The sequence below is a fragment of the Chrysochloris asiatica genome, unplaced genomic scaffold, assembly GCF_000296735.1.
Source record: "Chrysochloris asiatica unplaced genomic scaffold, ChrAsi1.0 scaffold00002, whole genome shotgun sequence".
In the NCBI taxonomy this organism is placed as follows: Eukaryota; Metazoa; Chordata; class Mammalia; order Afrosoricida; family Chrysochloridae; genus Chrysochloris; species Chrysochloris asiatica.
Window position 1 is genome coordinate 18,745,680 of NW_006408520.1, and position 23,827 is coordinate 18,769,506.

General features: G+C 44.5%; 1 protein-coding gene across 1 annotated transcript in view; it reads left to right on the plus strand.

The window, feature by feature from the left end:
- The window catches only part of BCAR3 (breast cancer anti-estrogen resistance 3), a 161,211-nt gene that overhangs the window by 124,146 nt on the left and 13,238 nt on the right, over positions 1-23,827 (plus strand). The window contains exons 3-7 of the mRNA XM_006831048.1: positions 471-599; positions 3,971-4,413; positions 13,044-13,147; positions 14,336-14,988; positions 21,074-21,189. Coding sequence (XP_006831111.1) covers positions 471-599; positions 3,971-4,413; positions 13,044-13,147; positions 14,336-14,988; positions 21,074-21,189 — 1,445 coding nt within the window. The remainder of the gene's footprint in view (positions 1-470; positions 600-3,970; positions 4,414-13,043; positions 13,148-14,335; positions 14,989-21,073; positions 21,190-23,827) is intronic.

Genomic DNA, 23,827 nt, shown 5'->3' on the forward strand with positions numbered 1-23,827 from the left:
GCCCTTTTGCATGACTTATTTTACCCAGCATACTGTTTTCGAAGTCCATCGGTATCATAGCATGCATCAGAATTTTAGTCCTTTTCATTACTGAATAATATTCCAGTCTGTGGATCTATACCAAGTGCTGATGGGCACTTGGGTGGCTGCTGCCTTTTGGTTATTGTGAATAGTATTGCAGTGCTTATTGGTGTATCTGGTGTTTTTATCTGAAACCTGAGTAGAATGTTCCAAGGAGCAGCTTAACCAGCTCTTGGCTCATTCTCTCCATGCTCAGATGAAAATTGTATTACACACTTGCAGCTGGTGAACTAAAAGGTCACTGCTAATTGTAGTCATTAAGCCTAGACATGGCTTTCAGTCTATACTGGTTTGATAGCATAGCAGCCAACAGTGAGGTGGATGGTCATCCGCACTGGCTGGCCTGGCCTGGCAGGGAGAGGTCACTCACTGTCCACTCTTCATTGCAGTTTTCCAAGGAGAGGCACGCCATGGACAGGACCCCCGAGAGGCTGAAGAAAGAGCTGGAGGAGGAGCTGCTGCTGAGCAGTGAGGACCTGCGCAGCCACGCCTGGTACCACGGCCGCATCCCTCGACAGGTACCTGCTCTCCGCCCCTCCCTAGCACATGCTGTTCCAGCCATGTGGGAGCAGAGCCACTGGTTATCCAAAAACAAATACTGCAAAGTCGCCTGCAGTGGCTTCACGTAGGCCAGTCTCTAAGGAGACCATGGGAAGAACTAAGGTCAGGAATCCAAAGTACATTTCTACATGCTCGATAAGCAGATGAAGGACAAACAAGTGTCCCCGCGGTCCGCAGTCTCAGTCTCAGGAGGGGAGGCCCGGGGCTGGTAACCTGAAGAAGTAGGAAAACAGGGCTGGAGTCAGATAATGGAGGCTATGGCTGGCTGCCTACAGCCTGCAGGCACTGGCTCCCTTTTTAAGGCAGTGATTTAATTCAGGTGAAGAGAGGGCATCAGAGGGGCAGGTGGCACAAAGTAACAAAGCCGCCTCTACCCCAGTGAGGCTGACAATTTATTCCTCTCTCCATCCTTTCCCTACCCAGACCCAGACCCAGGGGCGGGGAAGAAGGAGGAATTAACCCAGTGACCAGACTTATGGCCTGGAATGTACTTGATGTGATTGTCATTCAGGTCATTATCACCTTGAATGTTTAATGGTTTTTTGTTTGTTTGTTTTATTCCTTGTTTTCCTTTTAATGGTCTCCTGGTGTGGTGCTATAGTATCAGTGTTGGAATTCAAACCACAAGGTTGGCAGTTCAAACCCACAAGTTGCTCCTCAGAAACCCTATACAAGGTTGCTGTGAATTGAAACCAACTCCACAGCACTTAACAACAACAACAACAAAACCAAAAAATCCACTGTCATGGGTGGATTCAGACTTATACTAACCCTCTAGAGCATGTAGAGCTGCCCCATAGGGTGTCCAAGGCTGTAAATCTTTACCAAAGCAGAGAGCCTAATCTTTCTCCCTCCGAGTGGCCGGTGGATTCGAACGGTGTTAGAAGTTGAAAATAAGGTAAGCCTGCAGATTCGAGATGTAGAATTTAGCTAGGGCTTTTATTGTGAACCTGGCTAGCCAATCATTAACGCACCACACTGTGACAGTAAATGAGTGCCAGGGGAGGTAGGGAAAGGCATCATAGTGTCAACAGTGTAGCTGATTTCTCAGCACTGTCCAAGAATAATTTTTCATTCTGACCTTGTTTTTTGTTTGTTTGAAATTTACTGTAGAAAATACAGAAAGGAAAAAAAACAAGTAAATACCCATTCCTAATTCTCCTCCCACAGAAAACCATGATAAGTATTTTTTATATATATCCTGTCATACTTTCCTAAATCAATTATGAAATCATACTGCATATTTTTCCTCCTTTTTAAATTGTGGTGAACATATAGGTAAGACTGAACACAAACAGTTCAATGACATTCAATATAGTCACTATGCAATCTTTTTTGTAGTTCACGTTCTTTACTTAATGATATACCGTGGGAATTTTATCCTGTGGAAAAAATAATCTTCTACACTATTCTGTGCTCTCTTCACGTCTGTTGTATTCATGCAGTACAGTTTATTGGACTCTTGAGGGGTTTGTAAGACCCAGACCATCATCCTTTAAAATAACTACAGTGCTCATACCTGTAATTATTTCCTTGGGCTAAATTCCAAGAAATATAATTTCTGGATGAAAATATATTTTTAAGATGTAATTTTAAAGTAACCATGCTGGCATACTATTTTAAGATGTTGTTGTTGTTGTTGTTAGGTGCCATCGAGTCGGTACCAACCCGTAGCGACCTTAAGCAGCGCAGAATGAAACACTGATAGCAGAGCCATATTGTTGTTGTTGAGACCCTGTATAGGATTTCCAAAGCCTTAAATCTTTTTTCAGGAGCAAAAAGACTCACCTTTCTCCCACATTTCAAGATAACAGAGCCATATACTACTGAACAAATGTTGGAATGTCTTGAAGATATTGTCAAAATTTATAAAACGAATCATTTTTCATTATCATAATCATAAAATTTTTGTATGATTTGCCATTAGTGTCAACAGTTTCTACATAGCAGTTTGGACTATATAACCAGACACTGTAATAATAACAGTTATAGCTAAAAAATTTTCCCTTGAATTCTAGCCACTCTATGTTGTTGTTGTTAAGTGCCATTGAGTTGTTTCCAACTCATAGTGATTCTGTGTAGGGTTCCAAGGAGTGGCTGGTGAGTTAAAACCATTGACCTTGTGGTTCAAACTGACCTTGTGGTCCAATGCTTATCCTACAGTGCAACATCAGGATTCCATTCTATAGGTAATATTATTATCCCCATTTTACAGATGCTATAACTGAACCAGGAGAAAGATGGGGTGGCCTGCTCCCATAAAGATTTACAGCCTCAGAAACCCTGTGTAGGATTGCTATGAGTCAGAACCAACTCCATGGCATATAACAACAACAACAACATAACTGAACCACAAAGAGATTACATCATTTGTCCAAAGTCACACAGCAGAACCAGAATGCAAACCCAGGTGACCTTGCTACCTAACAGGCATGTTGCACCACAGTATAAATTCTCCTTTGGCTGTAAATATTACCATCATCATAATCAGCTCTTTTTGAGTATCTATTGTGTTTTAGGCACTGTATTAGGTACTTTGCATAAATCATGCTGTATAATCCTCACAGTAACTGAGATGAGGGAACTAGGCTAATTTTGTTTCAGGTCCTCCAGCAGATAAGCAGTGTGGTCAGAGTTCACACTCGAATCTCTAATCCACACACCATGCCTGGTTCCCATCCACCAGGTCTGGCATGGGGAGTCTTAGGAGGTAGTGTTCTAAGGATGACACCTTCCTCAGCACTCCACTAGCTGGGAAGGCAGACCTGCCCCATCAGGGACATAACTCATTTCTGCTGCTTTACTTTTTTTTTTTAAGTTTTTACACAAATGTCATCTTCTTATGTCACCCCCCTGGTCACCCTATTTAAAAGGACAGTCCCCAGCACCCTCCCAAGCACTTCCAATCTCCTTCCCAATTTACCTCTCCTGCATGTGGCATGCCATATGTTGTTGTTAAACACCGTTGAGTCAGTTCCGACTCATAGCAACCCTGTATAGGGTTTCCAAGGAGTAGCTGGTAGATTTGAACTACCAAATCACCAACCTTGTAGTTAGCAGTCTAGTGCTTATCGTATAGCACCACCCAGGAGCCCTTACTTGTTCTCAGTAAAATAGAGGCTCTCCGTTAGAAACAGAAGTTTCATGAGTCTGGAGACCCTCGTGTCTTCAGTAAATGATCCTTGACTGGCTCTCCTAAGAATTTTACATCTGGAAAAACAAAGAGGCATGAAAACATTGCCTTGGGTTGGTCTAGAAAAGTGGGTAACAAAAAAACTTTGTAAAAGGGGTACCTTTTCCACTCCTAGCTCACTGTTCTGTCCCAAAGGTGTCAGAAAACCTCGTGCAGCGCGATGGCGACTTCCTGGTTCGAGACTCTCTGTCCAGCCCGGGAAACTTTGTCCTGACCTGTCAGTGGAAGAATTTCCCTCAGCACTTCAAGATCATCCAGACGGTCCTGCGGCTCAGTGAGGCCTACAGCCGCGTGCAGTACCAGTTTGAGATGGAGAGCTTTGACTCCATCCCCGGCCTGGTGCGCTGCTATGTAGGCAACCGCCGGCCCATCTCCCAACAGAGTGGAGTCATCATCTTCCAGCCAATCAACAGGACGGTGCCTCTGCGGTGCCTGGAGGAGCGCTATGGCACCTCCCCAGGCCGAACCCATGACGGCAGCCTCCCTGAGGGACGTCCCGACGTGGCCAAGAGGCTGAGTCTCACCATTGGTGGAGTGCAGGCCCGAGAGCAGAGCTTGCCCAGGGGAAACCTCCTCAGGTGGGTCAGGACCCTGAGGGACCCAGTGCAGCCCAAGTTCCTTTGGGCAGTTGAGGAGCTCACCTGGGAACAGGGAAACAATCAAAGATATTGGTAAAATACCAAGTGGTCAATCCTGTCATGAGGGAGAGAGAGACGAGCTCAGAGTACTGGGAGGAAAACCAGGGTTGTAACATCACAGCATTAAGGTGTCCTCGTCCTGCTATTGAACATCGGTGATGGTGCCCTTTATATAGGATGTTGTCTCTTTCATGGGGAGTCCCTGGGTGGTGTACATGGTAAACACGCTTGGCTACTAATAGAAAGGTTGGCGTTGTTGTAAGATCACCCAGAGGCACTTTTTTATTTATTTGTTTAATGTTTTATTGTGAATTATGTCATAGTTTACATGGAAGAACATTAGCTTTGCATTCATCCTATTGTATATCATTTCATTGCCATGGTTACAGTCCCCTCCATGCATCATCAACCAACCAAAGGGTATACCCTGCAAGCCTGCCCCCACCCCGGTCATCAGCACACAGTCCCTCTCCCTCTCTGGGTCTAAACTCCCCAGCCACTCCATGTCTCCACGTCATCATCTCTGCCTCCATCTCTGGCATCACTGCTTCTCTGGGTAAGGTCCTGCTCTCCACTCTTCTCCCTTGAAGGTCCCAGGGACCTCCGCTCCTGGACTGCAGTCAATCACTACCCTCCTTTTGCTACAAAACATCTACCTTTACATTACCAGCCCTCACAGTCAGTCCTGATAAGAGTTATCACTATTGTACCACAAGAGACCTATCCCCATCTCCTTTCATCAGCCCCGCCCAGACAGCTTGTATACTACTCAGTGCAGAGTCTACCCTCCTCCACGCCCTCTGGATCTAGGCTCCCTCTTGAAAGCTTGTAAGCCAGTCACTTCTCACCTGTGTAGTCCCCCCAATGTCCAAGTTGCCAATCCCTGTCTGCTCTGTGTATGGAGGGGGTGGGAACGATTTGTTCCCACTTTTGAGCTACTGCATCCATAGGTGTAGGTCAAGTTCATCAAATTGTATCAGATTACTCTTTTTTTCCTCTTTTTTCTTCTTCAAGTTGAGCTCTGATCATCCAGCCATTAAAGCCAGGTCATGTGGGTATTTTCTGTAAGTGTGGGTATTCTTGTGCATATACCCTCTCTTCTTATCATTCTCCACTCTAGTCCTCTGTGGCTATGTCACTGACTCTGGGCCCAGAAGTTCCCAGGTCTTGCCAAACTGCTGGCCAACCAGGTCTACACCTGGTTTCACAGGAGTGTATTGAAGGTGGTTGGACTTAGCTCGCAGCTTCATTGCTGTTTTTCCCTCACTTCCCCTTATTGGTGACCAGTGTGGTCACCAGTCAGAATACGTGTCTGCTTGTGTATTCCCATTGAGTCTCAGTCTTGGAAGGAGGTTTGCCCTGAGAGGACCCGACCATTTGCCTTGATGTCTCCTGGGAGAGCTACTTGCTTGTTCTTATAGTAATCAATCGGACTGCCATTGTTGTTTTGTATTTTTCCTGTCGGTGTTTCTTTCAAGAAATATCTTCTGTTCTTCTAGCCACTCCAGGCTGGTCTGCTTGTCCTTTCAAGTGGAAATTTCCCAACTCAGAAGATTCTGGATGGGGTTCAGGATTCCACCTATAGTCTTATGTAATGCAGAGGCTCCACAGGAAGCCTACTTCACTGGGCACATTGTAGCCCCATTTTAGGTATTCCAATCAGTTACAGGCAGAAGAAGAGCTTATAAACTTTCTATGGTGATAATTCTGGCTGTTCCTTTCTCTCCCCCTCAAGTGTCTATTTTATAATGGTATGCCAGGGAAACTAAGATTCAAAAGACAGCCAAGCATCTTAACATTATTTCCCCCCTTTTGCCCATTCCAACCATGTCTCAATCCCTGTATCTCAGAGCCCTGTTGTTCCAAGGTTGTGTATACATCATCATTTACCTCTGTCCCACTTAGTTCATGCAAACCTGCATAATTGTTTTCCCACCCGCCTTGTCCTTCCATTCCCCTTCCTCTTGTGTATTGCCACCGTCCCTAGCACACAAACTATCCTGTGTCTATTCCCTACCCTGTATTCCACCTTCCCCTTCCTCCCCTGACCCCAACCCCCACATCCATGTAATCAGCAAAGAATCCCAATCCCCTTAGTATGGGTTCTTTTTCTTAGTCTTTTACAGTAGTGGTCCTATGCAGTATTTCTCCTTTTGTGACTAATTTCACTCAACATAATGTCCTCAAGGTTCATCCATGTTATGTGATAGCTTACAGCTTCCTTCTTGTTCTTCAAGGTAGCATAATATTCCATTGTGTGTATGTACCACAGTTTGTTTATCCATTCTTCCATTGATGGGCACTTAGGCTGTCTCCATCTATTTGATCTTGTAAATGGTGCTGCTGTGAACATTGGTGTGTATATATCTACTTGTGTTATGGCTCATATTTCTTGTGGATATATACCAAGTAGAGGAATTGCTGGATCATAAGGTATTTCTATTTCCAGCCTTCTAAGCAAGCACCATAAGGAGCTCTGGTAGCGTAGTGGTTACGAATCGGGCTGCGAACCTTAAGGTCAGCGGTTCGAAACTACCAGCCGCTCCGCGGGAGAAAGATGAGGCTTTCTACTCCCATAAAGATTTACACCCTTGGAAACCCTGTACAGGATCGCTATGGGTCGGAACCGACTCGACGGCACTTAACAACAACAACAACAACAAGCAAGCACCATAATGCTTTCCAGAGAAGTTGGACAATTTTACAATCCCACTAGAAATGCAGGATCATCCTAGTCTCTCCATATCCTCGCCAGCATTTATTGTCCTCTACCTTTTTGATCTTTGCTGTTATTGCTGGTGTGAGATAATATCCCACTGTTGTTTTGATTTGCATCTCTCTAATGGCTAGTATAGCAGATTTGCCTAATGTAATACGTCATTTGATTTCTTGACTGCTGCTTCCGTGAATGTTGATAGTTGATCCAAGAAGAATGAAGTCCTTGACAACCTCAATCTTTTCTCTGTTGATAAGAATGTTGTTTATTGGTCCAGGGACCAGTTGCTGGAGAAGGATATCATGTTTGCTAAGGTGGAGAGTCAGAGAAAAAGAGGAACACCCCAATGAAATGGATTGGCGAAGTAGCAGCATCGATGGACTTAAGCGTGGCAACAGTAGTGAGGTTAGCCCAGGATCGGGCATTGTTTCATTCTGCTGTGCATAAGTTCGCTATGAGTCAGTACCAACTTGATGGCACCTAACAACAACAACTATTGCTAATGATTGTGAACATTTCTTCATATGTTTGTTGGCTGCCCTGATCTCCTCCTTGGTGAAGTGTCTGTTCATGTACTGCACCCATTTTTTATTTGGGTTATTTGTCTTTTTCTTGTAGAGGTGTTGTAGTTTCCTATATATTTTAGAAATGAGTCCCTTGTCTGATGTGTCATTGCAAAAGATTTTTTCCCATTCTCTGGGTTCCCTTTTTACTCTTCTGGTGAAGTCTTTTGATGCACATAGTTTTAAATTTTTAGTATGTCCCAATCATCTATTTTGTCTACTTTTGTTTGTGTAGTTTTCAAAATGTTTGGTAGTCTGTGTATTCCCGAATTAGTGCCCTCACATTTGTCCCTATTTTTTCATTGATGGCCTGCATTAATTTTGGGATTCACGTTTAGGTCTATAAGCTATGCTGAGTTGGTTTTGCATAAGGCGTGAGGTGAAGATCTTGTTTCAATCTTTTGCATATCACTTTCCAGTTCTGCCAGCACCATCTGTTGAAGAGACTATCACCTCCCCATGTGATCTATTTAGGCACTTTGTCAAAAATCAGTTGGCTGTATGTTGATGGGTTAATTTCTGAATTCTCGATACTGTTCCATTGATCAATGTATCTTTCATTGTACCAGTACCAAGCTATTTTGACCACTGTAGCTGTGTAATAAATTTTGAAGTCAGGGAGTGAGGGATTTCCAACCTTATTCTTCTTCTTAAGCAGTGCTTTGGTTATCCTGGGTCTCTTTCCTTTCCATATAAAGTTTGTAACTGTTTTTTCCATCTTTCTAAAGAATGTCGTTGGAATCTGGATTGGGATTGCATTATATGTGTAAATTGCTTTGGGCAGTATTGACATTTTCACAATGTCTTACTATTCAGGAACATAGTACATTCTTCCACTTCTGTAGGTTTCTTGTAGTAGAGTTTTGTAGTTTTCTTTGTATAGGTCCTTTGTTTCTCTGGTTACATTTATTCCTAGATATTTCATTATTTAGACAGCTATTATAAGTGGTATTGCTTTCTTAATGTCCTTTTCAGCACTGTCATTTTTGGTATAGAGGAATCTAACTGATTTTTGGATGGTAATCTTATATCCTGCCACTTTGCTGAATATTCCAATGAGGTCTAGTAGCTTTTTTACTGAGTCTTTGGGGTTTTCTACGTAGGATCATATCATCTGCAAATAGAGAGAGTTTTACTTCCTGTTTGACAATTTCGATGCCTTTAATTTCTCTGTCTTGTCATATAGCTCTTGCTAAGACTTCTAGCACAGTATTGAATAGGAGTGGTGACAAAGGGCATCCTTGTCTGGTTCCTGTTCACAGAGCGAAGGCTTTCAGTTTCTCTCCATTGAGAGTGATGTTGGCTGCTGGTTTTGTCTATATGCTCTTTATTATGTTGAGGAATTTCCCTTTAGTTCCTCCTTTGTTGAGTGTTTTTATCAGGAATGGATATTAGATTTTGTCAAATGCCTTTTCTGCATCAATCAACATGATCATGTGGTTCTTTTCTTTTTTCTTATTTATATGGTGGATTACATTGATCATTTTTCTAATGTTGAACCATCTTTGCATCCCTGATATGAATCCCACCCAATCATTATATATATATATATATTGATGTGCTGCTGAATTCTGTTGGCTAGGATTTTGTTGAGAATTTTTGCATCTATGTTCATGAGGGATACTGGTCTATAATTTTCTTCCTTAGTGATGTCCATCCCTGGTTTGGTTTGAGTGTTATGCTTGCTTCATAAAATGTATTAGAAAGTTTTCCATCCTCCTATATCATCTGGAATAATTTGAGTAGAACTGGTGACAGCTCTTCCCTGAATGTTTCGTAGAATTCACCAGTGAAGCCATCTGGGCCTGGACTTCTTTTGGTTGGGAGTCTTTTGATGACCTGATCAATTTCTTCTTTTGTTATTGGTCTGTTCAGGTTTTCTACTTCACTGTGTATAAGTTTAGGTGGGTCGTGTTTATCTAAAAATGTATCCATCTCTTCTAAATTTTCAAATTTGTTGGAGTACAACTTTTCATAGTATTCTGTTATTATCCTTTGGTTTGATTTCCTTTGGTTCCATTGTGACAAATAATGCGTGTTATTTGTGTCTTTTCTCTCTTTTCTTTTGTTAGGTTTGCCAATGGTCTGTGTCAGCGGCACTTGTGAAGAATGTCCTGTCAGTGTACTGAAAAACTAGCCACTGAAAACCCTATGGAGCATAGTTCTGCTCTCACACACTTGGGCCAGAATTGACTTCATTAATTTATTAGAGGTCCCTAGGTGGTATCAGTGATTTGTGTCACTACTAACCTAATGGTTGGTGGTTCAAACCCACCTAGTGCTACAAAAACAAAAAGCAAAAGACCTGGAGCTCTGCTTCTATAAAGATTACAGCCAAGAAAATCCTAGGAACTCAGTTCTCTACTCCATAACATATGGGGTCATCATGGGTCAGAATAGACTCAATGGTGATGGGTGTGGTAGAACTCCAGATCCCCTTCTTTGACTCCCCAACTTCTAGGTGTATACACTTAAACCAACATGTTTTATTCTACTTACTGGTTTTCTTTCTGGATCAGGAAGAAATGTCATGAACTGTAGTTTCTAGATAACAAACATTCAGAAGCAAAATACACAACTCTATGAGTAGCATGGATTGGGATTTAGTGTGTTCTGTGTACTTGGTCAGCATGTCTGGGCTCAAATCCTGGCTCCACCACTGACCAGATTTTTGACAATGGGCAAGTGACTTAACTTCTCTGTACCTCAAGCTCTTCATCTATAAAGGTGACACTTGTAAGGGTCAAATGTTACAAGTGAAGCCCAAGCCCTAGACAGTGCTAGCACATAGTAAGTTCTACCACGACATGCATGTCAGATTACATCTGTGCTCCATCGAGTTTTTCAGTGGCTTTTAAAAATAGAAGTAGATTGCCAGCCCTTTCTTCTAAACCAAATACACTGCCATTGAGTCAATTCTGACTCATAGCAGCAACCTAGGACAGAGTGGAACTGCTCCCTAGGGTTTCTAGACTGTAAATCTTTACAGAATCAAACTGTCTCCTCTTTGCCCCAGCCCATTGCTTAATCCACTGCCCTACCAGGGTTCCTAAACAAAACAAAACCTCCCTGTCATCCAGTTCATTCTTACTAACATCAATCGCGTATAGGATTTCTGAAGGAACACTGGTAGCGTAGTGGTTATGAATCAGGCTGCTAATCTCATGGTCAGCAGTTTGAAACTGCCAGCTGTTCCACGGGAGAAAGATGAGGCTTTCTGCTCCCATAAAGATTTACAGCCTCAGAAACCCTGTACAAGGTCACTATGAGTTGGAACCGACTCCATAGCACATAACAACAACATAGGATTTCTGAGGCGGCAAATTTTAACGGGAACAGAAAATCTCATCTTTCTCTCTTGGACTGGCTGATGAGTTTGAATTGCTGACCTTTTGGTTAGCGGTTCAGTGCTTATCCTACAGCAATACCAGGGTTCCTTTGTTGTTGTTATGTGCCGTGGAGTCGGTACAGGGTTTCTGAGGCTGAAAATCTTTACGGGAGCAAAAAGCCTCATTTTTCTCCCGCGGAACAGCTGGTAGTTTCGAACCACTGACCTTCTGGTTCGCAGCCCAATTCGTAATCACTATGCTACCAGAGCGCCTTAGGGTTCCTTTAGGGACTTCATAATGCTAGATAAATGTTAATAACCTAAATTTAGTACCTGAAGGGTAATGGGATGTTAAATTCAGGACAGCTGCAAGAAGGAAGGCAAAAATTGATACTAAAAAAGTCTCCCTTTCATAGTAATAAGATTGGACTTGAGATATATTGGACTTAGAAAATATAAAAGGGATACATTTTCTTCTGTTTCTGTTGGGAGTAGGCTTTGGCTGCTCAACTATGGAAGCAGGGAGTTTATGACAAGAATTTCAGTCAGAGCTTATTCTGCAGCACAGATCTGCTGACAATGGTGCTGAGCTCCAGGGCCTCAGAGTTGGTTTTTCTTTTCTTTTGGGGGGGATTTGTTTTAAGTGAAAGTGCAGGAAAGTCGAGAAGACAGACCAAGAAGAGGCACTTTTCTGGTGGCCCTGGGGAAAGCAGAACCTCTTAGAGCTTGTCACCACTTGGCACAGGCAGGCAGCCCAGACTGTCTGAGCGCGGAGTTGGGTGAATTACGCTGAACGGTGGCCTGTTGCCTGGCCCCGCGGCCCTTCGGTAGCTCCCGGACGTCAGCTCTCCGGCTCGGCTCGTAACACCGGCTGCTACCGCCCTGACGTTGAGCCCGCTGATTGGCTGGGTGGTGGCCGCCAGGGCCACCAGGTGTGCGCTCTCAGCCAGGTTGCATTCCAGGTCAGGGCCGTTCTGGACTGGTAGAGTCTGACCGCCTGAGCTGATCACTGCTTAAATATCGCCTTTCAGAAGCCATTTCCTTTTGGAATTTGCCCTCTGTCCTGCCTTATCTCTGACGGTTTGCTGGAAATTTCTCTATTGCTGGGAGTTTGGGTTCTTTTGGTTTATTTGTTTTTTCTTTGATTCTTGCAAAGGTAGGAAAGACTTCCCAATTTCTGTAACAGAATATTTTAAGCTTGTGGGAGGGCCAGTGAAAGATTTTTACTTTACTGGTCCCGTACCTTCTCCTTGAGCAAAAGCGATTGTGCTGTTTTGTACTAACGGAATGAACAATACGGAATGTGTGGAAGGCTACTGTCCACCTTTCCCCTGCCAGTCTGTGCACCGTGCCTCAGTTGCAGCTTTAGTGGTGGTACTAGCTCTTTCCTTTTTGTTTGTTAGCTCAGCAGGAGACTGACTGTGGGAACCCCAAGTGCAGTCAGCAGTTTGGGGATGTCAGCGTCTCTGGGTGATCCTGCAGCTTATTTGGAGGATGTTGAGATTTGCACTGAATTGGAAACTCCCCCGCAGCTCCCTTGCTGAGCAGGGCGATTATAATACTATAAAGCCATTGTGGGAAATGCATGTTAGTTAAACAAGGCATTCCTCTCGGGTCTGTAAGTAATTTTAGGCTCTGTTAAAAGTACACATTCCAGTTCATCAGATTTTCCAGAGAGGAGAGTGAAACTTTTACTCGGGTCTGTTCCACAGCATGCTCAGTGGAGGGCGTCCGAGGTTTAATGGGAATGGTCAAGGGGACCAGGGATGGAGCCCAGGGCACAATCCTATTATTAATTGCCTCGTCAGTCATTCCCTCCTCCAGCAGACATTCCTTTGCTGTTATGGTATGCTGCAGCACTCACATTCTGAGCAATTTTTTTTTCCTGTTAACTTTCCATGACGCTGCCTAAAAGCTTTATGATTTAATGACATGTTTCTGCGCCGTTTGTCTTTTACTTCAGAAATAAAGAGAAGAGCGGTAGCCAGCCAGCTTGCCTGGATCACATGCAGGACAAAAGAGCCCTATACCTCAAAGCCCACCAGTCGGAAAGTTACCTGCCAATTGGTATGTCTTTGGGGATTTTCGGGGAGAGGAGGACAGTGTGACCCAGATTTCCTCCAAACTCTTTCTCTGTCCCCTCTGGTTCCCTAATTTAAAAGTGAGATCAGGTTCCATGCCTGCAAGCTCTTGGACCCTAAGGATTTTGTGGAGCTGTTTCCAGATGCAAAGCATTCAGCTGGCTGCTTTATGTATTCAAGCAGCTCATCCTCAAAACAAGGCTTCCAGGTGGGAGTTGTTTTCCCCATTTCATAGCTGAGGAAATTCAGGCACAGGGAGATTCCATAACTTGCCCAACGTCACCCAGCTGGTAAATGGTCAAGCCAGCATTTGAACCTCAATTTTCCAATTTCATACCCATTCACTAACTGGCAATACACATGACCAGTGGGCCTACTCTCCTAGCTCTCTTCCTCTCCATTCTCCTTCTCCTGGGAGGAACATCTGGTCTGGTAAGCAGTTATATTAGTAGGATAGTGAGCGTTTCTCATTATTTTTATAACTGATCTTCCTTGGGACAACAAAAAGGTTTTCCTGGTGACTCTTTATAAACTACTGTGGATGATCTCAATGTCTTTTTTCTCCCTTCTCTGTCTCGGGCTCTCTTTCAAAGTTGGCTGGGATCTGCCCTGGCTATGAAAGTTATTCAGGGCCCTTTATGCTATGTAGTTAAGCACTTCTGTCTCTTAGGGCAAGATTAGATTATTCACTGTGCTCCGAGCTAGATGTCTTCTCCTGTTCTAACTGTGCCAACCTCTGTGACCATAAAATGACATTACAGCCCAACTGCTGACAGTCACTGGGATTTGAAACTTAGGGTGGAACCCACTCAAACTTCTCAATTGCTCTTGATTGGACGTGGAGAAGTCATACTAAGAATGTTCTTTTGTTGTTGCTGTTAAGAACTGTCAAGTTGGTCTCCACTCATATCGTCCCCATTTAGGGTTTCTGAGGAGCGGCTGGTGGTGGGGTTGAACCACTGATCTCGCAGTTAGAACTCCAGTGCTTACGCTATAGTGCCACACCAGGATTCCAAGTATTTATTTAAGCAGTGAAAACTGAAACCCAAAGACTCTCATTGAAGATGAGAGGTTAAGGTGGGGTGGGGTGTGTGTGTCAGTCACTCTATTTGTGTTTGTTTTGTGTTCTCCACATAGCTAAGCTTTTTCTATCTTGTTCTTATATCTTTCACAGGATGTAAGCTGCCCCAGCAGTCCCCAGGGGTGGACACAAGCCCATGCCCGAACTCACCTGTGTTCAGGACGGGCAGTGAACCCACCCTGAGCCCAGCGCTGGTTCGGAGGGTCTCCTCGGATGCTAGGGCAGGGGAGGCACTGAGGGGCTCGGACAGCCAGCTGTGCCCCAAGCCACCTCCCAAGCCTTGCAAAGTACCCTTCCTCAAGGTCCCTGAACTTCCACCCTCTTGGTCTAACTCAGAGGCCCACTACTGTGAACTGAACCCAGCCTTTGCCACAGGCTGTGACAGGGCAGCTAGGCTGCCCTTATGTGCCCAGGGCAGCTCCATGGAGCTACTGACAGCCAGACAGAATGGGGCCCTGGGGCCCCGGAACTCTGGCACCAACTACTTGATCCTTGATGACGATGAGGGGGCAAGACCTTGGGATCCAACAGCAGGACAGATGGACCAAGGACAGGAGGACAAGGGGGAGTTTGTTAAGCCCCTCATGGAGAGTGTCTCCTCGTTCAAGCCCAATGACTTTGAGTCGAAGCTCCTTCCTCCTGAAAACAAGCCTCTGGAAACAGCAATGCTGAAACGTGCAAAAGAACTGTTCACCAACAATGACCCGAAGGTCATCGCTCAGCACCTGCTGCAGATGGACTGCAAGGTAAATGCGGGGTGGGCGTGACTTTGGGAAGTTTGGAAGAGGGATCTGTCTGCTCTCAGTTGGCCTTACCCTTTAAGTACTTTGCTCATAGGGAAAGTCTAAAGATAATGCTGGTGTAAGAATTTGCTTATGGGGTGGAAACTGCAGGCCAGGACAACCTTTGCCCAGGCAGGAAGCTTGTGAAATTCAGCTTGGGCAGAGGGCACACTTGCCTCTCTCTCTCTCTCTCTCACTCACTCACACACACACAACACACACTGGTGCGGAATTCCTTTCCTACCTCACCTCCATCAAAACAGGTCTAGCTGAGTCCAAAGGACAGCAGACAGTAGGTGAAAATGTAGTTTCTGAAGTAATGGAACCTCGTTTGCTCTTACTCTCATGATATGTATACTGATCTTTATAAAAAAGATCTATAGTATAATTTAGCATTTTGTAAAGTTACTCTTGTTTTATTTTTTTCTTAAAATAAGGAATAGTTCATCAGTTTAGAAAAGTCAGAAAATGTAGATTCAAAGAAAAGGAAAAAATCAAATCACACAAAATCCAGTCTCCTAGTGATAACTGTGGTTAACATTTTGATACCAACCAAAATGTTACATACATTATGTAAATGTTGTTGTTAAGTGTTGTTGAGTCTGTCCCAACTCACAGCGACTCTGTATAGGGTTTCCAAGGAACAGCTGGTGAGTTTGAACCACTGACCTTGCAGTTCAAACCAACCTTATGGTGGAGTGCTTATTCTACAGGGCCCTACCAGAACAGACACATATAAATAATCACGTGCATATAATAAGGAGGCTTCAAAAAGTTGGTGAGAAAATGAAATGAAAAGACCATGGAATTTTCCCCTGAACTTTTAAAAAACTTTTTATTGTGAATTAAGTGAAGGCTTATAAAGCACATCAGTAGTTTTATATTCAACATAGTCACTAAATGCTACACTTCATTTCATCCCAATAATTACAGTCCTTTCAATGTAACATCACTTATTCCACTTCCCCCCCTGTAGTCTTTGTTTCCATCCCTCATTTTTTCCCAGCCTTTCTGAACTTTGCCCTTGAGTAGATGTTGCCCTTTGATCTTGACTGGTTGACCATTCTATGATGAGGATACCTACTGGCTTTGTTGTCCCCCTGTATACCTATCTCCTGCTTGGCTGAACATTTGGCCATAAGGCTGAGTTCCATTTCAGAACTGAAGGGTGATCAAGGACCAGTCTCTGGGGCCCTCCAAGTTCTATCTGACCAGTAAGCCTGGTCTTTTTTAGGATTGTGAATTTTGTTACCCATTTTCTCCAACTTTATTCAGGACCTTCTTGTGTGTTCCTTTTCAGAGTAGTTGGTATTAGTATCCAGGCAGCATCTAATTCTTCTGGTCTCAGGGTTGTTGCACGAACTTTTTGAAGCCTCTTCATATATGCATAAAAGACACCAGACTATACATACTTTCTTCCCATGTAACTAAATATGTATATGTTAACATCATGACTTCTGATAGGAAGTATTTCATTGAGATGGGAATGACATGTGTTCATAGGTGATCTCCAGGGCAACCTCATCATTCAGAAAGAACTGTCTAGATTGTTGGTGTCAGCCTTTGAGAGACCAGTTAGGCCTTGGATGCCATGAGGCCGGTTATGACTCATACAGCAAGCCCATATTGCAGAGTACAACTGCCCGTAGGCTGGAATCTTTTGGTCAGCAGATTGTCAGGTCTTTTCTCCTTCACAGAAGCTAGTGGGTTTGAACTACTGACTTTTCAATTAGTAGCCAGGCACTTAACCATTGCATCACCAGGGCTCAGATCAGGCCTTGGTGATGGTGAGATTTAAAAGCTTTTTCAACTGTAGTTCATAAGTCAATTAATTAGCTTCAAAGTTCAGGGCTTGCTCAGGACAGGGGTTTTCCTTCTGGGGTCATAAATTGTGTCAGAAGTCCAGTCTTTGAGCACTCCCCAAAGGAATCAAGGACTCACAAGGAGCAGGCCCAGATGCCTCCTCAAAATTACTTGAACTCATTTGAGTGGTAGGAGGATTGAGAATTTCTCTTTCAGTGAGTCAGTCTGAGTACACTGGATCTGAGAGCAGAACCAAGTCAGCAGGCCAGGAGTAAGATTCTAGCCTCAGGTGAACCTGCCTGGGTTCTCGATACCAGATGCTCATTGCAGAAACATGGGGCCAGGTGTATAAAACAACCTCATTCCCGGGATTAAAATGGGTAGGGGATGCACCCATTGTTCTTCTCGCTAGCATTATGAAGAGGTAAGATGCATGCCCACTGTTTGCAGGAGGGTCTAGAACCTTCCCACCACCTTTGGCAGCCCTGAAGCCAGAGCCCTAGTCTGTTCTCAGCTGAAGGATCTCCAGCTGGTTTTCTTTTGTTCTGTGGCATTTCATCCTCTGCGTGGGGCCTCACTCCCCTATCTTCCTGGGAGAACCTCAGGAAAAGGAACTGAAGTTCAAGCCAGCAATAGGAACAGTTGAACTTTGTCCACCCCAGCCCCCAAGCTCAGGGCTTTGATGAGTCTTCCTTTCTCATCCCACCCCAGTGCACCACTGTATCCTTATTCAATTCCTGGAACCACTGACTTCAGGCTTTGTGAACAACCAGCTTCTCAAAGAGAGAAATAAAACAAGAGCTGTTGCTCCCCACCCCAAAGACAGCAGCAGCCCAAACAAGGCCACCCGAAAGCCTAGAGCAGGCTAGGCTAGGCATCTGGGCCCCATGTGCCATTCCCATCAAGCACAGAGCCCAGGACTGACGCCCAGAAAGACCACCATGGGTGGTCCTGAGAGCTCCTGGAGTTACTGCCCAGCACAGGGGCCAGAACTGGACTGCGATGTCCGGTGAGCACTTTATAAATGGATGACAACCTTCCTTCACTCAATTCCTAGAGTACCGTTCATTCTTGTCTGTGCTTACAGCTAGGAGCCAGGCCTAGTGGTTACGATTTTGGCCTCTGGGTCTGTATTGCCTGAGTGTGAATTCTGCTGCTACCACAAGGCTACAGGACCTTGAGAAAGTTAACTTTCCTTTCCAGATCTTTCTTTCCCATCTTATTATAAAGCCTGGTTACCAATACCAGGTTCTCAAGGTCGTTGTGAGGATTAAATGGGTGTGAGGTTCTATAGAACTCAGCCAAAGATACAACATACATCTCTGGACTGGGTGTGATGCTGAGGGCTTTATGGAGTATTATCCCATTTGATCCTCACAACCATTTAGTCCTCACAACAACCTCAAGAAGCTGGTATTGGAATATATTGGTTCTACTGTGCATAAGATCGTTATGAGTCGGTACCGACTCGACTTGATGGCACCTAACAACAAAAAATATATCTCTATCTCTATCTATCTATCTGTCTATCTATCTATCTATCTATCTATCTATCTATCTAAGTTTTTACCAAGGAAATGACTCACACAGTTGTAGAGGTGGGAGAGTCCTAAGCCTGGGTCAGATAACCAGGATTGGCAGGTCACATGGCAGGCAGGCAGGTCCTAGGATCAGCAGGTAATAGAGCAAGCCACTGGCTTTAGTCCAAAGAACCAGAGGTTGGAGGATGAACCAGATTCAAGATCAAGATCCAGCAGAGAGCAAGCAAGCTTTGTCTGAGTGTCCAGTATATTAGAAGCAGACCACACCTTCGAAGAGGCTTCCCTTCATAGCAGACCTCATCATAGAATTGGTTACATTATATTAGATCTCACCATGGGGGATAACTACCTCTCACTGTCAAACCTCTAAGAATCCTGGTCCAGTCAAGTTGACACGAAACTTTAGCTATCACAGTATGCAAATGTTGTTGATGAGTGTTTTCTATCTGGTCTTGATTGGGAGCTGGTAGGATGCACAGTGATGCTGGAAGGGGGACCACAGTCCAGGGGAAGATACTCTCTGGGAAAGCACCAGAGCTGTGGACCTCTGAGTCAGGGCCTCCACGGGGTCAGTGACATGTTTTAAAGACTGAGTAGGAGTTGGCTAGGTGAAGAACCAAAAAGCATTTTCTAGGCAGTGGCAACATGCATGTCAGAGACCATGGCCGGAACGATTGGTTTAATGGGGAGGTTTATTCTATGGAGAGATTCCTGATTCCCATAAACTGATTACAAATAAGAATGGAATGGGGTAAAAGATAATAAGATGGGGCGTGGAAGAGGATAGAAGAAGGCTGATGGCTCTGTCCTTCAATGTTCTTAAGTTTCAATCCTAGGCTGGTGCTGAGTTCCTGCCTTCAGAATCCTTCAATGAGGAAGAGCCCCATAAATACATTAGAGGGCTAAGACAAGAAGTGGGGCCAGGCCATCGCCCTGCATTTTAGAAGGCCCCTTGCAACTGTGGGGAGAGTGACTCTGTGACAGCCCCTAAGGCAGTGGGATGAGGAGGAATGGGCAAAGTCCAGAGGCACTACAAAGCTAGGATGGCAAAGATTTGGTGGGCAGAGGAAGGCTGGAAGGCTTCATCGTGTGGCACATAGTAAGTGTTCTATAGGTACTAGTCCTTCTTCCAGATCCGTGAGCTCCACGGGCTTCAGCATTTCCCTAGAGACCTAATTCAGGCCCACAGTGTGAGCTCGGTCCCAAGGCAAACAGGTATCAGCTCTTGTAATGGCCCAGGAAAGTGACCAGGGGACTCTTGTCTAAACAAAAGGAAAGCAGAATGGAGGCCTCTTTCAGAGCAGAGAACATGGACTGTGTGCTAGTGCTCCTAGTATAAAACTGAATGAAGAGCCTTCAATTCTTGTCACCCAAGAGTGTGCGTTGATTGAAGGATGTTCCGCAGAGGGCCTAGGTTTGGACAGAGAGCAGCTGTTTAAACAAGGGAAATGTATGTGTGGCTGCAGGCAGCTGAGGTGTGCACTGGTCTGCCTTGTCCCAAGGCAACGGTGTAAACCTCTTTCCTGAGGCTGGGCAGTATCATCCCCCCCCCCCCCTTTTACATGGCCTGTGATTCGTAACTTATGTTTTCAGATGGTTTTTGGAGGTCTTCAGGTGAGCTTTGCAGTTGGGGAAACTGAGGCTCAGAGGGTGCAGCTGAGGCCAGAGTATGAATTCCACATCCTGTTCTGGGATCTGCCTCTGTGCCCATTCCTTCAGGACCGACAGTGGTTCCTTTGCTTAACTATTGAAGTTAAGGGTCAGGATTAATAATATGGGCTAAACTTCCATATTTGGGGGAGGGGGGGAGCCATTATGAAGACATCTGGACTGCTCATTTATCCAGGACACTTGCGAGAGTCTAAGAGGTCAGCTCCACCAGGTTGAGGAGGATTGTCCTGTGTTCTCTGTGTGTTGGTTAGGTTCTTGTCTCTGCTAGTTGCATTATTACATCAGAGACTTAGAAAGGCATCTTTATCCCCATTTTTAGAGATGCACAGATTCAGCTGCAACTATAAATCATCAACTCATCCCTTTTGTATGCTGTGATTATAAATTAGAATGGAATGGGGTGAGAGTTAATGAGGAGAGAAACAAACAAGCAAAGATTTTCTTTAAGGAAAACCTCTCAGAAGGGTTGTGTGTGTGTTTGAAGCCTGGGCTTTTAAATCACCATATACGTTTTTAATCGTTTCCAGACGACTGGCATATTTACCAAGCCCAAGGAGAGGCGTAATTAAGGGTAATAGCAGCCAGCCGTGGCTGTTAAGTGAGAACATGAATGGCGAAGCCCACAGCACAGGAAAGCTTGGACATGTTTCTGCTTTTCCACCATAGGGGACCATTGGGCACTGCACACACACAGCCTTGCTTCTGGCAGCAGAACATCGCAGTAGGATCCAGCCTGTGTTAGATAAAAGCTTGAAGAGCTAAACTGTTCTCTGGCTGGGCAGAAACCCTTTTTAAATCTGCCGTCTGCAAACCAATTTAAGTGCTTCGTCTCCCCAGTCTTTCTTTTAAACCCTGGGTTTTATATTTTAGTGCGTATTAAAATCCCCCAAATATATAAAAATTATTTCAGATGCTACTCTAAAAAATAAAAAAAAATCACTGCAACAAGTGAAGTGTCTCCATTCCCATGCTAAATTAGTGGTGTCGGCAAGCCCACTTCCTGAGCAGTATATTTGAACTTTTGTTCTTGACAGGTTGCTAGGATACTGGAGGTCTCTGAAGAGATGCGGAGGAACATGGGCGTGAGCTCAGGCCTGGAACTCATTACCTTGCCGTTCGGACACCAGCTGCGCCTGGATATAATCGAAAGGTGAGCATTCCTGTCATCTGCATTCCAGGCCCTTTTGGCGGCACCTTCAGAGGCGGGAGGAGATACAGAACCAGCCCAGCCCGAGGACCCACCAGCACTTCATTCATGTTCTCACTTTTCCCAAAGCTTAGCCAGAGAATTCCGGGGGATGAACAAAGAGACTGGGCCAAAGAGGTCTCCAGGAGGTTAGAACAGCCTTTGTCTGAGGCAGGTGCCTGAGCGAACAGAAGTCACAAGCCAGTCAGTCTGGAGGAGCAGGCTGTGTGGCAGACTGATGGGCACTCCGAGTGTCTGCCTCCTTGAGTGCCGAGCCTTTGCCTTTTGAGTTTAAGATTGCTTTAGGAATTAAGTGGGAGTTTGTGATAAATATTGGGGAAGGGCAGAATCTGACATTTTCTTTGAGGGTTAGACAAATTGGGGGCTAGCAGAGACCAGGGCCCCCACTCATGAAAGGACAGCATGTGGAGTTCCCATTAAAACACATAAGTGTGAAAGCTGATCCTTAGAATTGAGAAATAAAAGAGAATGGAGACCGGTTTTTAAGGAAAGACACGTGCCCTAAAGCCCATACATACTACAGCAAAAGCTAGCCTTTCCAACACATCAAAACAAGACAGATGATCTGTTATCTGAAGTTTTCATCTCTTCCAACAATATTCCACTTGCCCTGACTGACTGCCCATGGTTCTCCAAGATGCTTCAGGTGACAGCATGGTCCAGAGCCATGTCTGCCATGACTGAAGTGTCTTATCTCTGCTGACCACTCGCCAAATGTGGCTACTGAAGCTCTTCAAATGTGGCTAATGTGACTGAGAATGGAATCTTTTACTTGTTGTTGTTGTGAAGTGCCATCGAGTTGGTTCTGACCCATAGTAACCCTGTATAGGGTTTCCGAGGAGCAGCTAAAGAGTTTGAGCTACCTACCTTGGCAGTTCAAATGGCTTTACAGTCTGGCGCATTAACCCCTTGTTGTTGTTGTTAGGTGCCATTGAGTCAGTACCGACTCATAGTGACCCTGTGCACAACAGAACGCAACACTGCCCAGTCCTGGGCCAACATCACAATTGTTGCCATGATTGAACCCATTGATGCTGCCACTTTGCCAATCCATCTCGTTGGGGTTCTTCCTCTTTTTCTCTGACCCTCCACCTTACCAAACATGATATCCTTCTCCAGCAACTTGTCCCTCCTGACAGTATGTCCAAAGTATGAGAGATGAAGTTTGGCCATCTTGGCCTCCAAGGAGCACTCTGGCTGCACCTCTTCCAACACAGATTTGTCTGTTCTTTTGGCAGCCCATGGTACTTTCAATATTCTCCTCCAACACTAGCACTCCGACACCATTAACCCACCACTTTGTTAAAATAACTACATCTTAGCCATAGGATGTCAGCCCCTAGAAAGTAGCATGACATTTCCAATAACACAGGGTGATGATGAGGTGATACAGCTCCTTCCGAGGTTGTTGTTGTTGAGTGCTGTCGAGTCAGTACTGATCCATAGCGACCCTGTACAGGGTTTCCAAGGTGAGTTTGAACCCCCAACCTTGCAGTTCAAATCCACTTTGCAGTACAGCTCATTAACCCATAGTGCCACATCAGGACTCCCCTTTGGAGGTTAGTTGATGATAAAGCAGATTTTGGTAAAATGACTTATACTGCTGTTGCTTGGCTTTAAAGCCACAGATGCCTCCCCTAAGAAACACCCAACATACTGAAGATTCCTGAGAGGAGGGTGGTTAAAAAGCATCGTGCTGAAATGTTGTTCAGGTGCTAGAATCCACACACCTGTGCATTGATTCTGACTCAGGACAGCACCATGTGTGCAGAGTAAAACTGCTCCATAGGGTTTTTAGGGTTGTAAGAGACACTGAAATTGCTCTCCAGCATAGAGATGCTAAAACAAATGGAAGAAATGAGGTACAAGAGCTGAACAGAAAATTTCAAAGATCAGCTCGAGAAGATAAAGCCAAATATTATAATAAAATGTGCAAAGATCTAGAATCAGAAAACCAAAAAGGAATGTGGAACACACTCAGCATTTTTCAAGCTGGGGGAACTGAACAAAAAATTCAAGCCTCGACTTTAGTTATTGAAAGATTCTCTGGGCAAATTATTGAATGATACAGAAAGCAACAAGAGAACATGGAAGGCACACACAAACTCACTGTACCAAAAGGAAATGGTTAATGTTCAACCATTTCAAGAGATAGCATTGGATCAAAGCCAATGATACTGAAGGAGGAAGTCCAAGGTGCACTGAAGGAATTGGCAAAGAGCAAGGCACCAGGAATTGATGGAATAAAAATTGAAATCTTCCAAGAAAGGCGGCACAGGAGGCACTCACTTATTTCTGCCAAGAAATTTGGAAGACAACTATCTGGCCAACTGATTGGAAGAGATCTGTATTTGTGCCCATTCCAAAGAGGGGTGATCCAATGGAATGCAGAAATCATAGGACAATCTCTTTGATATCCCATGAGAGTAAAGCAATGCTACAGGTAATACAGAAACGGCTACAATCATACATTAACAGAGAACTTCCAGAGGTTCAAACCAGATTCAGAAGAGGCCATGGAACAAGGGATATCATTGCTGATGTCCGATGGATCTTGGCTGAAAGCAGAGAATATCAGAAA